The 16405-nt window shown below is 43.5% G+C and overlaps 1 protein-coding gene across 1 annotated transcript; it reads right to left on the bottom strand.

Moving 5' to 3' along the window:
* Positions 1–3799: 3799 nt before the first annotated feature.
* Positions 3800–14914, bottom strand: nsfl1c (NSFL1 (p97) cofactor (p47)). Its single transcript, XM_083656615.1, has 9 exons — positions 14790–14914; positions 13851–13951; positions 12527–12604; positions 10302–10467; positions 10091–10192; positions 9846–9955; positions 8497–8634; positions 5902–6072; positions 3800–5111 (listed from the first exon to the last, which is right to left on the bottom strand). The coding sequence occupies exons 1-9, from the start codon at positions 14889–14891 to the stop codon at positions 4949–4951; spliced, it is 1131 nt and encodes a 376-aa protein (XP_083512741.1). The 5' UTR covers positions 14892–14914; the 3' UTR covers positions 3800–4948.
* Positions 14915–16405: the final 1491 nt, after the last annotated feature.

Here is a 16405-nt window from a genome sequence, read left to right as displayed (position 1 = left end):
TTTCACAAATCAGAAATATGTTTCACAAATCAGCCACTGTGCCAGAATGAGAGTCTAATGTCCCCTTTGTAATCTAGGCCAGGTTTGAAAAGAATTAGAGTGATGGTCTTTGAGCTGGACCTGGTTTGATGCGGTCTAGATGCTCAAAATCAGCGGAAAACTGCAATTATAGCACTTTCACAAATCAGAAATATGTTTCACAAATCAGCCACTGTGCCAGAATGAGAGTCTAATGTCCCCTTTGTAATCTAGGCCAGGTTTGAAAAGAATTAGAGTGATGGTCTTTGAGCTGGACCTGGTTTGATGCGGTCTAGATGCTCAAAATCAGCAGAAAACTGCAATTATAGCACTTTCACAAATCAGAAATATGTTTCACAAATCAGACACTGTGCCATAATGAGAGTCTAATGTCCCCTTTATAATCTAGGCCAGGTTTGAAAAGAATACGTGTAATGGTCTGTGAGTTGGACGTGGTTTTGTGTGGTCTAGATGATCCAAATCAGCTGAAAACTGCAATCATAGCATTTTCACAAATCAGCGATATGTTTCACAAATCAGACACTGTGCCATAATGAGAGTCTAATGTCCCCTTTATAATCTAGGCCAGATTTGAAAAGAATAAGTGTAATGGTCTGTGAGTTGGACGTGGTTTTATGCAGTCTAGATGGGCAAAAGCTGTGAAATCAACTCTTTTTTCCAGCTGTTTACACCAATAGAAGAACCTTTTTGAGGTCAATAAGAATTGCATGCAACACTAAAAATTAACAAAATGCAGGATTCATTCTATAATGTATTCTCAAAACATATCCCTCCTATATATACCTATGTTTTCCAGTTCATGAACTCGCTTGAAAATGGTCGAACCACGCCATCTAGAGGCGTTATTCCACTTTTTAAGGTGGACTGGAAAATTCCAATCGGGAGCTGCGAATCGGATGCCAACTTCAGCGTCGTCAAAAAAGTCAAATTTTTCTTCGCTGCTGGCCTTCATTGGAAAAAAGAGGAAAAGAAAGAGGGATCATTGAACGGTACAAGCTGACTGAAGCTCACTGAAATGGACTTTGTGTGACTGTGGATTAGATTTCAGTGAGCCTCAGTCAGCTTGTACATACAGGAGCGTGAACCCATTGACCTTGCATTGATTCGTCTGTGCCCAACTTCCCAGAGCTACTATGAGGAACAGCCAGGATGGATTGTGCAGCGCAAGAAGTCTACCAATCAACACCATCATTGGTAAGTAGCAAATAGGGCAAGACTTTAAAAAAATGTGAACTATCCCTTTAAGTGTCAATCAATTTGTGACACAAGGATCAAGCATGTACATGTAGAGCAGGAGGCAATACCGCCATTGGCTCGGAAGTAGTAACTCACCCAGCTGCTCCTCAAAGAGCCATCACACCCAGGACACTGTCTGTCCGAGCTGCTGCCCTCGGGCAGGAGACGGAACAATCAAAGCCAGGACAAACCGGTTAAAACACTTTTTCTACCCCCAAAGCAATAATTGCACTTAACGCTTTACACGCACTAAGGCCGTTGTTCTTTTTTGCTGCTTTTTCTCTGTGCAATTTGTGGAGACGTGCAATAGGAGGAAGGCCCAGAATGTATGAACGTTTCCTTCTTTAAATAGGGACGTGTTTACATTATTTATATTTTATTGACTGTTTGTCTTTATAACAGCTGAGGAAAACCCTGTGCACAGCAGTGCTACTCTCCTGGGTGCCGGCTGGTGCAGGGTAAATCACAAGCATATACAAATAAACAGTGTTGGGCAAGTTACTTTCAAAATGTAATATACTACATATTACTAGTTACTCTCATTTGAAAGTAATAAGTTACTTTACAATATTACTGTCTGTGTAGAGTAACTCGTTACTTATTACACTACTTTTGCATTACTTTTACCAAAACAACAGCAGCAGAACCATCCCGAAAAATAATTTCAACCGCCTTGAAGTCAGTGTAAACAATCCAAACTTCTAAATATTATCCTTTTCCTTTGTTATTGTCATCTATAGTGGTTATTTGCATAAAAACACAGTTTGATTAGGGAATGTTTGTATCTTTTTTAAATATGTGCTTTGATTTACAAAAAAAGTAACTCAATTTGTGACAAACTGCATGGTATAATATTACTGAAATCCTATAAGTAATAAGTTATATTACTGAGTTACTGCTAAAAGTAATATATTACATGTAATATGTTACTTTTGTAATGAGTTACCCCCAACACTGCAAATAAAGTACCCATCTGTGTGTGACTCACCTTAAGTCCGGCCTCACTCACAGAGCTGGCATGCACCCTCTCCTCTCCTCCACTCAGGTGTCTTCCATCAGTAGCTAACGAATGGAGGTCTCCCTGGTGCTGAACCTGTGTTCACTCAATTTGGCCACTAATTAGTCGGCCCTACTTACCCAATTCAATAATCTGGCTCTGTGGGTCACCTGCAGGGGTGCTCTTCACACTTCCTGAAAGACTCAGCGATTTGCAGGTAAACTGGCATAGCTGTGGCCGAACACACTTTCAATAATAATGTCATGTTTAAAAAATGAATGAATAATTAAATAAATTTTGAAATTAGAAGCCCCTACATAAGTCTATGGGGATGGATTTCACCAAGGCTGCATTTGGGAGGAGAAACCACCCAAGTAGGGCTGCCACTAACGATTATGTTCATAATCGATTAATCTGTTGATTATTTTCTCGATAAATCGACGAGTTGTTTGGTCTATAAAATGTCAGAAAATGGTAGCAAATGATGATCAGTGTTTCTCAAAGTGCAAGATGACGCCCTCAAATGTCTTGTTTTGTCCACAACTCAAAGATAATATTAGTTTACGGTCATACAGGAGTAAAGAAACCAGAAAATGTTCACATTTAAGAAGCTGGAATCGGAGAATTTAGACCTTTTCTCTTAAAATTGTACTCAAAACGAATAATTGATTATCAAAATAGTTGTACATTTTCTGTCGATCGACTAATGGATTAATCGTGGCAGCTCTACACCGATGGCACCAAGTCAGAACATGAAACGAGGCTTTCAGCGTGGACAAAACAGGATCTAGAAGGTTGTTCGCTATTATTCTGCAATGGTACTTATTTTAATATTATTTTAAGGGAGTGTTCTAAACAAAGATATGCTATACCAACACCCCTTCTGATTAGGGGATTCACACCCACTGTGCAATTGTGAAACATGAGCAGTGGGTGAGGAGCATGCTTCTCCATGATAGGGGTACATCCCATCACACACTCCCTACATAGAGTCAAATGGACAGGGACAGTTTCACTTTATACTTGTTGATGCAACGATAACCGGTTTTAATGATAACCGTGATAAAACTCCTTATAACCATAGTTTAAAATTTTCATGATTAAAACCGTGGTACCGTGAGTACCGTGACACGTGCTTTGAAAAACATGGTAAATACTGTCCATCATCAACCAAAGTTGGCAACAGTCTGCCAGATGTAAACACACAGCCTTGGAAAAATGATTTCAGTGAGTGTATCAATCCTGTTTGGGTCTGAGTTTTCAATATAAAAAGTTGTAAAATTATTTCAGTGAGTCTCAGTACTTTTTGAACATTTTCAGCATTTTTTTATGAATAATCGTGAGAACACAATAACCGTGATCATTTTGGTCACGATAATTGTGATGTGAAATTTTCATACCGTTACATCTCTAGTTGAGATTATGATCGTGTATGTATTTCACCATAGGCGACTACTATACATCCACTTCCTACATATGAGTAACACACACGACGAAAATTCTTTATACACCAAACATAAAATGGATTTATTTTTTCCAGAGGTCCAACATATTCTGTCTTGCCCCAGGATGCATAGAAGATGTCAGTGTGTGTCATCGGAAATTCAACTGCCACTACTACAAGTCATCGACAATCCAAGTGTTCTTTTGTTCCAACCGTCGGTTTGAGAATAATAAAGCCATTTCTAACTATCGTTAATGTTACACAATATCAAAACCCAACTGTCTTAATGGGACAATCCTACCATCTGTAAAAGAAAGCAAAGAGGGGGAAGTAACTTTAAAAAAATTATTCAATCTCCATTTGGACAAAGGGACTGATGTGATTGTGGAGGTGAGTACAGGTGAGTACAGGTGCGTAAGGCTAACGGTATAGGTATATGAAACGCAGCAGTTTGATTTCAATGTGTTTTGTTACGTCATCTTTACACTTCTCTCCCCAGGAAGATGAGGGGTCGGGGAGGAGAGACGGGAACTAGTATAAAACCAGGAACTCAACCTCATGAACTTATCGCCATCGCCTGACTTCAATTCCTTCCCATGGCTCTGCTTTGTGCCGTTGAGACGGAGCCACGCGAGAGAGAGAGGGGTCTGCCACTGAACTGGGTCTGCTGGGAGCCCAGCGCCGCCGGGGTCTGCTGGGAGCCCAGCGGCCGAAAGGGGAAAAGGCCTACTGAAGGGGCCGGCACGGCAAACAAAAGAGGAAGAGTGGGGCTGCAAGTCGCAGGCAAATAAAAGACAGGTTTAAAGTGAAAATCTCTGGAAATGCTTAGTGACTAGATTTGCTCTTCAGAAAGCTCAACTGTTGCTGTGTTTTCGGATTAAACCAACTACTTTACAGGTTAACACATCCCCATCAAAAACCACCATTTAAGAGCATCCTCAGCCTTTCAAACACTCCTTCCATAAACTTGGTTCCATTCCTCAAGATTTTGTTATTTTCCTCCTCGTTAATGCCCGCCACAGACTGCAGAGGAGAGGGGGGGAGGGGGAGGGGCTAGGATGTAATGTTTCACTTTAGAAAAACAAAATCAGAAATTAGAAGTCCATACATAAGTCCATGGATTCGCCTCCCTCGGGAGGGGCCGGTGGATATCACGGGGCTGCAGTGACTCAGCCACACCACCGGGGGGGGCGGGGGCGGGGTCGGGGTGGGTGTTGTCACTTTCCGCCCCCTCACTGTAGCCGCTGGACGATGACGGCGTTGAGGAGGTTGGCGTCCTGCAGTGTCAGGCTCTCGTCCGTCAGCTCCTTGTTGGGGAAGGTGGTCATGAGGATGAACTCTCGGGCGGCCATGGCGGGCCGGGCGCCAACCACAAACTGGCGGACGTCAGACACCCTGCGGCAACCGAGGAAAACCGCAAACCAAGTCAGAGAACAGGAGACACGCCTTTTAGTGTGAGCAAAACATCCACAGCAAGGTCATTACTAGCTGTATTATTTTGCAAGGGTACTTAACGTTACTCTCACAAGCAGGACTGGACACTAAATCAACACTATAGAGACCCAAAGTCACTTCCTGCTTTCTCCCTGTACCAGCGCTGGAAAAAATATGAATGGCGGTGAAGGAAGAATAACGTTACTTTTTTATCCCGTTTGAATTGTGCCATGGGGTGCCAACGTTAATTTTGTCAATTTAAAACATGTCAAGAAAGTCACAAGACAGACAGATGCTGCCCTGAATTTACCTAATTAAACACCTTTTTGTTGTTGTTCTGTGGTGACCTCCAAATTATTATTATTATTATTTGTTTTACAATTTGTGGTATTTTGCTCTCTCAAGTAAGGGAATGTCCCTTAGCTGTTTTGAAAATTAAATCTGAGACTGAGGTAACAGCAATGTATGTCTTTGTTGAGTACTAAAAGAAAGTTATCTCAATTAAAGCTGTATACATGTATTCTTATACCCCCAAAAATGTATACAGTAGGAATCGATAAAGAATCAGACAAATCGAAAATGGCACCGGAATCGGTAAAATACCCAGCTCCAAATCAGATGCAGGTCTAACAGTACCGACTAAAATCCACGGAACTTCTGGTCTGTTCCCGTGACGTGGATCTGCAGGAATGTCAAAACGAGTGTCCCAATCTGGCTTTGTTGTAGGCCTACGTCTCATGCAGCCCCTCACCTGTGGCTGTGGTTGAACTTCTGGACCAGCCTGCCGCCGTCTGCCAATCGGATCTGAATGCTGGTGACGGGCTGGGAGGGGTCGAGGGTCACGGAGGAACTGGCTTCGGCCTCGTTGGCAGCCTGCTCCTGCTGGGAGCCCCCCGGGGCCGTGACCAGCTCTGGGGTGGCACTGGAAGACGGAGCGGAGACAAGAGGGACGCAAGACGATCAGAGGACAGAGAACTTTCTCCCGCTCGAGACGTCGTTGAATTGTTATGTGATAATCAGATAAATAATCCTAAAAGATAAGCGATACTAAGCACCACAAGTTCCTGAGTCCTGTCCAAGATAAACGTTTGAAACAAAAATCTGTGGATTGGGTGGGGGATCAAATGAATTATGTACCACACTACCACTACAACAACTACCAATGAAAACACCTTATCCCCAAATTCTCCAGTGGAGCTGCTCAGTGACCAATAGCAGAAGTCTGTGCGGATATACTGGGCAGCTTCCAGGTGTGAATGTGGGAAATTAAATGTGAAAACATGGCATTGCTCGATACATTTACGGTTTAAAAAGTTGCAAATATTCCATGTATTTAAAGTTAAGTGCTCAACTGAATTTGACAGCAACACTGAGATGTTTAGAATATAAATTCATCTGTCCAAACCAGTTCTTTTATATGGACTGAATGATATTCTGTATTGCTTGAAGTAAGGTTTTCCCTGGCTGTTCTGCCCTCTTGTGGACAGAGAAAGCACATATATCAGCCACTTGTGTTGAGTCCTCGGTCCTCGTAGAAAGATGGGTTATTCCAAGTGCCATGAAAAACTCCTTGTTAGAGCCAAACATGTACAAACTGAGACAACCCTACTGTCGTCTGTTGGGATACAAAGTAACACCTCATAACTTCACAGATTAAAGTGAAAGTGAAACCAACCACTAATTACATTCTCTGGAAGTACCCTGCACAGCAGGTAAATATTCTAAACAAACAACTTCATTTCCATGACGCACAGGTAAGACTGCTTTAACAGACATGATAGCCTGTAGGTGACAACAGACAAACTGTTGTTGTTGTTGTTGTTGTTGTTGTTGTTGGCAGCGGCAGTAGGGGTGCACCGATCGATCGACACGCAATCTGTATCGGCCGATTTGGACCTCAAATATGTGATCTGCTGTTTCCGATATTCCTTTAATGTTGCCGATCGCATAGCCGATCATGCTGCACGTGAGAAACATGAGGCAGCCCATTTTCATGTCTTCAATGTCTATCGTTTAACTTTCATATTGTGCTCTAACGTTTATATCATTGTGTTGCAAAGCACACGCTTTGCTTTCGTCAGTGTACTCACCTCCATGCACACACCGCACCAGACTGTCAACACACCCCTTGCGTCTTTGAATCACACAAATCAGCTGGTGATTAGAGCAGCCTCAGCAGAGAGAAGTTACCTCCAGTCCTCCCGCCTACCGAGGCATTTGCATGCTGTTAAGTCCGTGTGTATTAAAGTCCCAGATTGACACGGTGTGGTAGTCGGGGTAGTGCACGCGCACACACAGACAATTTCCACGCAAGCATTGATGTTCCCGCGGGCACTTTGAAGGAAGCGAAAGTGTGCGGCTGAGTATGTGGATGTGCGCTCCGTTCAGACGGACTTTCTTCCTTTCTTTGAACATCAGTTGAACATGTTCTAATCCCCTTCTTCCATGTGTGCGTATATGACCAACCAGTAAGTCATTATTATGTTAATATTCCTGTATTGCATTCCCTTTTGGTTTTAGATCGATCTACCTGCAATCATTGCAATAACGTTTGTTGCGTGCATTTGCCGTTTGATTGTCTGTTGCGCTAATTAATGCCACTACTCAGATGGAGTTTAGCTCGTGTGTAGCTTGTGATTCTGTTGTTTCTCCCGTCATGTAACCCTGTCACCATTATGTAGATCGCACTCATAGTGCTGCTAATTATAACACTGTAACTCGGCCTCGATAGGCGCGTCGTTTTGATGTTCGTTCGATGCGGATCCCAATGTATGACGGTTATTGTGCATAACCCCGGTTCTATGAGTGGGAGCTCTTTGGCTTTAGTCATGGTTCAAGACTGGTGTTTAAGAGTAACTGACTTACAGTTTACCTAATTATCATTTATATATTATTAGTTGTTAATTATCACTATAATTGGCCTATATAACAGCAAGCTTGGTTACTGACCTGTTTGTATATTTTATTGCCTCCTTTTTCCAGACCACACACAATCCTACTATTCCTGTCATAATGCTGTAAAGAGCCTATACTGCTGTACTGTACTGAAGAGAACTGACAACTAAACGGTTGAACATCTGTCTCCTGCCTCGTGTTTTTACGGACACCCCAGGGCGTATATATATATATATCGGTGATCGGTAATCGGTAATCGGTGATCGGTCGATGATCGGTTGGGCAGATATTTCTCATAGGTGATCGGCAATCGGTGATCGGTGGCAAAAAACGTGATCGGTGCACCCCTAAGCGGCAGCATTGAAAAAATAATCCTCCTATCTTATGACCAGGCTTATTTATGTGAAAGCAAGTCCATCAAGGACAACCTGCATTGCTTTACTGATCTCACCTTCCCAGCTTCTGTCCTTCACCTCCAAAGGCTTTGAAGGCCATCTTGGGTTTGCTGAAGTCCTCGTCCCTGTGGTCCTCCATGTCCAGGTTCACCTGACCCCCTCGGGAACGCTGCCTCAGCTCCAGAGGGATCTCCCTGCAGGGGGTCAAATGAAAATGAAAAAGAAGACAATCTCATACTACACCAATATCATGTCAAAAGTGACCTTCGTTAGGAGTATGGCTGCACTGTTCATTCACTAGTGGTCAAGCAGAGGAAAAGACCATACAACACCCATATTGGTTCAATCATAGTAGTTTGGCCCAGTAGTCTTACTACATTCTCATATGAGACTATGGACTGTAGGTAATTGCACTTTCCTAAGTCCCGCGCCTTTTTGCTCTGTGCTCCAATAACAGTTGGCAAGCTTGTAGCAGCCTATCGAGGCAGCCTAGAGTACCGTACATGTCACAATTCACTCTAAAAGACTTCCCAGGCTGCACTTCTTTTTTTTTTTACTAAATTCACAGATTTTAAACTGTGATAGTTCAGACTTTAACATTGCACTAGATCAGTGGTGCCCAACCAGTCGATCGCGGTCTACTGGTCGACCGCGGACTGACCCCAGGTCGATCGCGTCAAAATCGATTACGGTATATAAAAAAAAAAAAAAAAAAAAAAAAAAATTATAATCAAATAAAATATAATGGAAGTACATGCAGTTGTTTATTTTAATTATGGATCACAATACAATGCAATTCCAAATGCACTTTTATTTTAAAAGTAGCCACACAGTGAGAAAAAATAAAGTGAGAAAAAATAAATCATGTATTGGGGAAAAAAAGTGATGCATCGATTTAAGATGCATCGATAATCGTAATCAAATTGAATGGTAGCCCTCTGAATCGTAATCGAATCGAATCGTGAGGCCAGTGAAGATTCACAGCCCTAATGTCAAGTGGTTGTGGGACAACGAGAAAGTGTTGTGAGGTTAGTTACTGCAGGCTGGAAACGATGTGTGTGCGTTAGCGATGTTGAAACTGGACTGGTAGATCTCGGGAGGCTGGCTACTTGAAAAGTAGATCTTCGGTCAAAAAAGGTTGGTCACCCCTGCACTAGATAGTAGATACATAATATACATCAAACCTTTCAGCTACTTATGCTCTGACAATGTCAAAATAGAAACGATACAATGTATCGTCTTTGAGACGTTAACGCTTGTTTGACACTAGCGTGCCACTCCGTTCCACATTGGCTCTGCTGCTCTCCACGCGTGAAAGTTGACCGAGGGGCGGGACTTAGTGGACCAAGAGGGGCGGGACTTGGGAAAGGTCAAATGAGTGAATGAGTGGACAGTCGATCCTCACCCCCTGCGGATCGACTCGAGGAAGACGGCGTTTCCGGGGTCGGTGTAGTTTCTGAGCTCACCCTCATCCAGACTGAAGCCCGTCTTCCAAAGCTTCAACACCACGTGTACCTAGCGCGCGCGCGCACACACACACACACACATGAAACCAAGAAATCATGGGAGAGGGGGGGGACTTTTCGATACGAGTACAAGCTATGTATGCATCTAAAAAATGAAAGACGATCCAGTTGGACCACTACTCACATCCTGTTGGTTGCCGCCGCCGCCGGCTCGCCTCTCTCCAGCCACATAGGCGGACTCCTCCTCGGGAGCTGCTCCTAGCCTGTAGCCTCCACCGACAAACGCCTGAGGGGTGAAGGGGTGGAAGCCAAGAGTTAGTTGAAGAAGACCAGTTGGCTGTTAGCTCCTGCTGATCATTATAGGTTTCATGAGCTACCGGTACTTTTTTTTTTACCTTGGCTCCTCTGCTGGGCCCATCCCCCCTCCCACCCCGGTCCAGAGGCACAGCCCCGTGTTCCTTGGCCCCCTTGAACAGGTCCTCCACCACTTCGTTGGAGCTCTTCTTCTTGGGGGGGCCGACGATCTGCTGCCCGCTGCGCTCTGACCCCCCGGCAAAAAACCTGCCGGGAAGGTTCACGTGTGATGAAAGATGCTAATCGTGCATTCCTTTATAACTGGGAACTGGTAATCTTACGACTTCAAAGGTCATCATGAGCTGGGACAGTGACGTCACCAGAGCTGGTACTTCCCATTCCAAACTCGTAGGAGCCTCAGCAGCCCCGACCTCAAAAATCCAAGATGCTTGCGCCGCACAACAACAGTAGTTATAATCGTAGTAATGTTGTTTAGCACTTCTGTTTTGTTTGTGTCTCACTAAATCAGCTGTACACACATCACTGCCTAACTTCTATCTGCGTGGACATGTTGCTGCAGTGTTTGTATGCTCAAAATGCGGTGAAATGCCATGTTATCAACTGTTATTGCTAACAATGGCTAGCGACTGGATCTGACCAATGAACAGCGAACTTCCCAGCTCAAGTTTTCTGCAAATGGAACGCTAACAAAACGGATGTGACGTCATTTAGCCTCCACATCCCAGTTATTTTGCGATAAAGGAACGCACGGTAGGCTATTCGATTCTTCCACAAGGTAAAAGAGTTGTCACTTTGGGTTGATATCAAACAACAACCCGCTCAGACAAGCCAGTTCTCCATAGCTCTATCTCTCCTTAGCTCTTATTACAGGACACCATGGGTGATTTTTGCACTGCTTACTTATTGGTTGTTTGTAATGATGGTGAGCTACAAATTGAAGCTCATTGCACTTATTGTAAACTAGGCAGCACTCGATTCCTAGTCGCTAGGCCTCGCCCGCCCTGCAGCTTGACCGCTGTGCGGGCTCACCTGCTCTTATTATGACATCACTGATGATGTCACAACCGTGCATCACTGATTATGTCACAATGCCTATGACATCATCAGTGATGTCACAATGCACAATTGCTCAAGTGACATCACTGATGACATCACTTCCAGTTGGGTGACATCACTTGCGGGACAAAAATCACAGAGCCCACTTGCTCCCTTTGAGTTATGATGATGATGATAAAGATGATGATGTAGCCTTATATTGTCATCAGACCTTTCTGCTGCTGGTTGCATGGTTAAATCAGACAATTTTATTTTTTTGGGGGGGTGGTTTGGTACGTACAAGTACCACTGTACTTGGACGGAAAGGATTAGGACCCCCTGCATTACGGTAAACATGATGATTTCATTTGGTTTGGTCAAAGTTTCTGTTTTATTTCATTGTGTCTGAACTGAGTCTTTATGTATCAGTGCTGCATTCATTCTGCTTACTGCCAATCACCTTACACCTACAGGAAGGAATGGAAGACTTCACCAGGAAATAATCCCTCAACAACATTTTGCCTTACAAACTTTGTCACACCCACGTCTTCTTATTTAGGGTGTCTTTGTTAGCCGGGACAGCAGTTAATTTAAAAGGTAGGTTTGACACCACCATAGTATCCGTCTTATAAAAAAGGTAGAAGAACAAGTTATGTTAAAACATCTAATTACATGCTTTGAAAAACGCTTGGGGGAAATGTAAAGCAGGTGTAAACACGGGCTATAACTCTAAATGACAGTGGTATTTTCCCTTGAGACACATTGCAGATTGTAATTTGGGTTAGATCGCTGGATGAAAAATCAATGTATGTAGGGAGGTGCAGCACCCAAAAGCAAACAGCATCTCTGAAGCAGAGCAGCGCACTACACTGGCCCAGCAGCAGAATCTGTTGATGGTGCAGAAAGCACGCCCAGCTCCCAGTGAATGAGGTGAGACCAAAAATAGTTTGGTGCATTCTGGAATCGCACTCGCTACGTGTGAGGTTATACCATCCAAAGGCTACGAGGACGCACAGCACAAATAGACGTGCATGCCTACAGCCTTGATATCATGGGAAGAACTGCGACAGCCATTCAGGAGGATGAGACACACAGGAGGCAACTGGGCATTTCTCTGGAACATCACCTGTAAACATGTTTTTGTTTATTCCACCCTACTGAAGCCGTTTTGTAGCTGACCTTGACGAGTGCTCACTCTGGCAGTATTAAGGATAACCAGAAATCAGCTTAGACAGAGCAACAGATATGCAACATCGTGAATGGAACGCACCTTTGGCCTTCTTCCTCGTCACTCTCATCCTCCGCCTCATGCATCATATCTCTGAAGGAGGTCACTCTGGGCTGAGTACTGTAAACAAAGCAAACATGTATTGAAGATTATGTCCATATTAAGTCACAATAATATATTAATATTAGACAACCAGTAAGTCTGATAATGTGTATGTCAACACTGCATAGAAAGATATGTTTTGGGTCCGTTTGCAATTGTCTTGGGCTTTAGAACGACATTGCCTATAAGTATAAAGATGGACAGGCAAATAAGGATAAGCAAGAAAAATACTATGGAAATTTCAACAGTAGGGCATTGGTAGTCTTGAAATGCAAGCAACTAAAGGTCCTTACACACCAGGGGCAGGTTTTTTTTTCTCGTGCAATTAATTCACACTCCAATAATATTTTCCTAACCTATATCCAGTCAATGTAACTGTGCATCCCAACGGCGAAATTCCACTGAGCAAAATTGTGGCACATTTTTGGAGGGATCAAGGTTGTTTTTTCGCCTGCGACATAAACAATTCGACATAAATAGACAAGAGACAAAATAATGTGTCTGCAACAATACCGCGGTGGAGCAACGACCAGACAGGTGTGCGTTTTGGTAACCACAGGATTCAGACGGAAATCAATAATGTCGCGAACCACCCGCACAACAGCCTGTTCTCCCTGTTGCCCTCAGGCAGAAGATACAGGGCCCCGAAAGCACGCACAGTTTGCGGGATAGTTTCTTTCTGCAGGCTACGAGACTATGTATATATATATATATATATATATTGTTGTTGTTGTGTTTGCTGTGATGTTGCACCTATTTACCTACTGCACCTCGTCTGTAAAGGCGCCTACAGCATAGGAATTTCACACGTGCGTCGTGCGTACTTGTACTACGGAGTGAAAATAAAAATCTGAATCTTGATTATGAAATTAGACCAAGTGCTTCACGCTTCAGTTATAAAACGCTATATTCCATTATCTCACTCCTCCTAATTCAAATTTGGAACCAATGATCCAGCTCGCAATCGCCAGCTCGAGCTCACCAAATAAACGCCGCTGGCACGGTGTTAAGTCTGTACTTTTCAGTTATTACTTCTCCATACTCTCTTCTCCTCAGGCATGTCATCGTTGCTGCTTGACATCGACTCCTTTTTCATGCAGAGTTTGTTTAGAACATATTTTACCGCAAAATCGTCTCGCATTTGGTGTGAATATAATTTTCCTATAGTTATTTTGCATCGATCCCCATTGTGTAATGGCCTTAACTGTGATGTTAGTTGTGCCCCTGTGTGAGAAGATGAGTAGACATGAGACGTAAACATTACCTTGGACCTGCAGACCGGGACACTGAGGAAGCACTCTCAGGCTGAGGAAGCGTCACTATGTCATCCTCAGCTCCATCCTCAAAGAAACTGGCAAGTGCCAGCTGGGGCGGGGGCAGAATTCAATGAGACCATGTCATTCCAAAACACTGACAAGAGAGCTAAGCTTAGCAACTGACTATTTAACCAACCAATAGTTTTAAAAACTGTTCAGTGTTACTAATGGCATTGTAATTTAAATGGTAGCTCAGTGAATGGCTAAATAACTTATCTAAAAAGAAAAAAGAAGAACAAATAAAATATATAGTATTTTAAACCACAACACCCTAGTATTTGATGCAGGTTTTGGTTCAAACAAAGGGATGTAGGCCATGTCACCTGACAGAGAGCAGTCAAGTGTGAAACCTCTGATCAAAATAGTCATACTAGCGTTAGCGTCTAACCTAATGGATTAACGACAATAACAATGAATGTGACCCAATATATTTATTTAGATTCGGCACCAGCAGGATCCCCTAATAGTAAATGTTTCAATGTCGCATCAGCAGCTAACTCGTTGTTTGCTAAAGAACGTTACAAGCTAACGTTACTTCTCTAGCACGACTCAATGTAATGTAATGTAGCGTTAGCTAGCTACAAGTTGATGGAAATTAATCTGCTTTAAATGGCACCGACTAAAACGTGAACAGGCCGCTTTCTATCCGTAGCTGTGACCGCTTTCTGCACAACAGCTTTGTCTTTGGGTGACAGCAGCGGTTTTTCCTAGGGCCATTGTGAAAGGGTGACTTGCACAAATCGCCGGTAACAGCGGCTAACATTAGTTAGCCGGGGCATGCTAGCCATTTGACACAGGCATCTCCTGTCACTTGTGTTTCCTTTTGATTCCTACAGTGTACATTCACCGCACGATTCAAGAGGGAATACATACGCGTTAACACGTACCTGCAAGTTCCAGCCGGCAGACTCCAGGAAAAAGCGGGCCCTTTCTTCATCGACATCAGTAACAGCGACGAACTCCCTCACAGACTCCTCTTGGCTCGCCATTTTGATTTGCTCCTTCAATGGTAGGTCCGCCATCCGCCTCCACCTGGGGAAACAACACGCAACAGATGAATGGTTCCTACCCTACCGAGCTCCAAACAAAAGATCGTAACAATGAGAAGGAAAGGAAGAAGAACAATCCTAGATTGAAGTAACGCTAATTATGTCGTGGCTAAAAAACTGTGTAATTGAGGTTTAAAGATTGCATAGGTAATGGCTGTGTTTATTAATATGAGCAGTGTTGACTTTGTTTATCACATCTTGCTTCCCTGCTATCATTGGTGTCACCACTAGATGGCAATGAATCCACAGGTTACACAAAACTATGACCTCATAATGTGAATTGTCATTTTGTGACAATCTAAAAATATCTTAACAAGACAGTGCTGACTCTCCATGAGACATCTAAAGATGTGCCCAACATTGCCTCCTCTGCCCATCCTACATAGTATGGAAACTTTTTATATTCTGTACTGTACAGCCCAATCTAGACTGCAGGTATTCTCTTTATCTAGGCCTACATCTTACTCTAGGCTTTTTGCTAACTGTAACATTCCATATAGTCTTGATTTGTTGATTATTTTTACTTTCATTGTGCTGCTGCAATTATGTAGGCCTAGTTTCCAAACAGGACACATGGATCATTAATCATTCGACTGATCTGAATTCATCTCATCAGGATTCGAGACGTCCAGCAGGCATCAGACCTGACCGCTTCTGACACGTCACTCAGATCTTAATCAGCATCTTATCACACTTCTGCGCTCGCATCTTTCGTCCAGCCTCTTATCCAAATCCAAAATCAAACAGATGTTGGTTGAATTCACATTGCAGGGTTGAGTCTGAGTGTGAAACACCTCACCTCTGACACAATGGGTCTAGAGTAAACATGTGCCACTGATTTCAGTGTCATAGGCAGATGGGGAATATTCCCATGAGAGATACCGCTGTGCTCTCGATAAGGTGCCTGATGGCAGGCCAGTCAGATGGTACAAGGCCATGAGTACGAGACAGATTGGGAGCATCTTAATTGTTTCGCGGGGGCTGATGGCTTTTTCACGCGCTAGCTGCTAGCTGTTTGATCTTCAAGGCTAATTAATCCGTAGCAAAGTGAGAAAAGCATATTGTCACCTCACCAAGCAAAGCGCAGCCCCCATCTCTCTCTCTCTGCACGCGCACTCAAAGACCAAGCACAAAAGTAGAAGATACAGAGAAATGCACTGATGAGGTTTAAGTGGTATTCAAAATATTGTTTCCCTTTGGTGGTTTTCAGCTTCGGGGGCCATGTGATGAGGCAACAGCACCCAGATACAGAGCAAGACGGAGGGAGAGACAAAGAAGGTCGGAAGACAAGAAAGCAGAGTAGGCTTGAAACAAACAAAGAGAGAAAGAAAGGAAATAATACTAATACTAATAATACTAAATACTAGCAGACATGAGAGAGTGGGGGGGGGGGGGGGGGGGGGGGGGGCTTTCTGGGGCCCAGCCACTAGGGGGGCCATGGAGGCCAGCAATAA

This window comes from Poromitra crassiceps, assembly GCF_964638095.1.
Source record: "Poromitra crassiceps genome assembly, chromosome: 20".
NCBI lineage: Eukaryota > Metazoa > Chordata > Actinopteri > Beryciformes > Melamphaidae > Poromitra > Poromitra crassiceps.
Note: the sequence above shows the minus strand (reverse complement) of the source record. Positions and strands in the feature narration are given on the sequence as shown.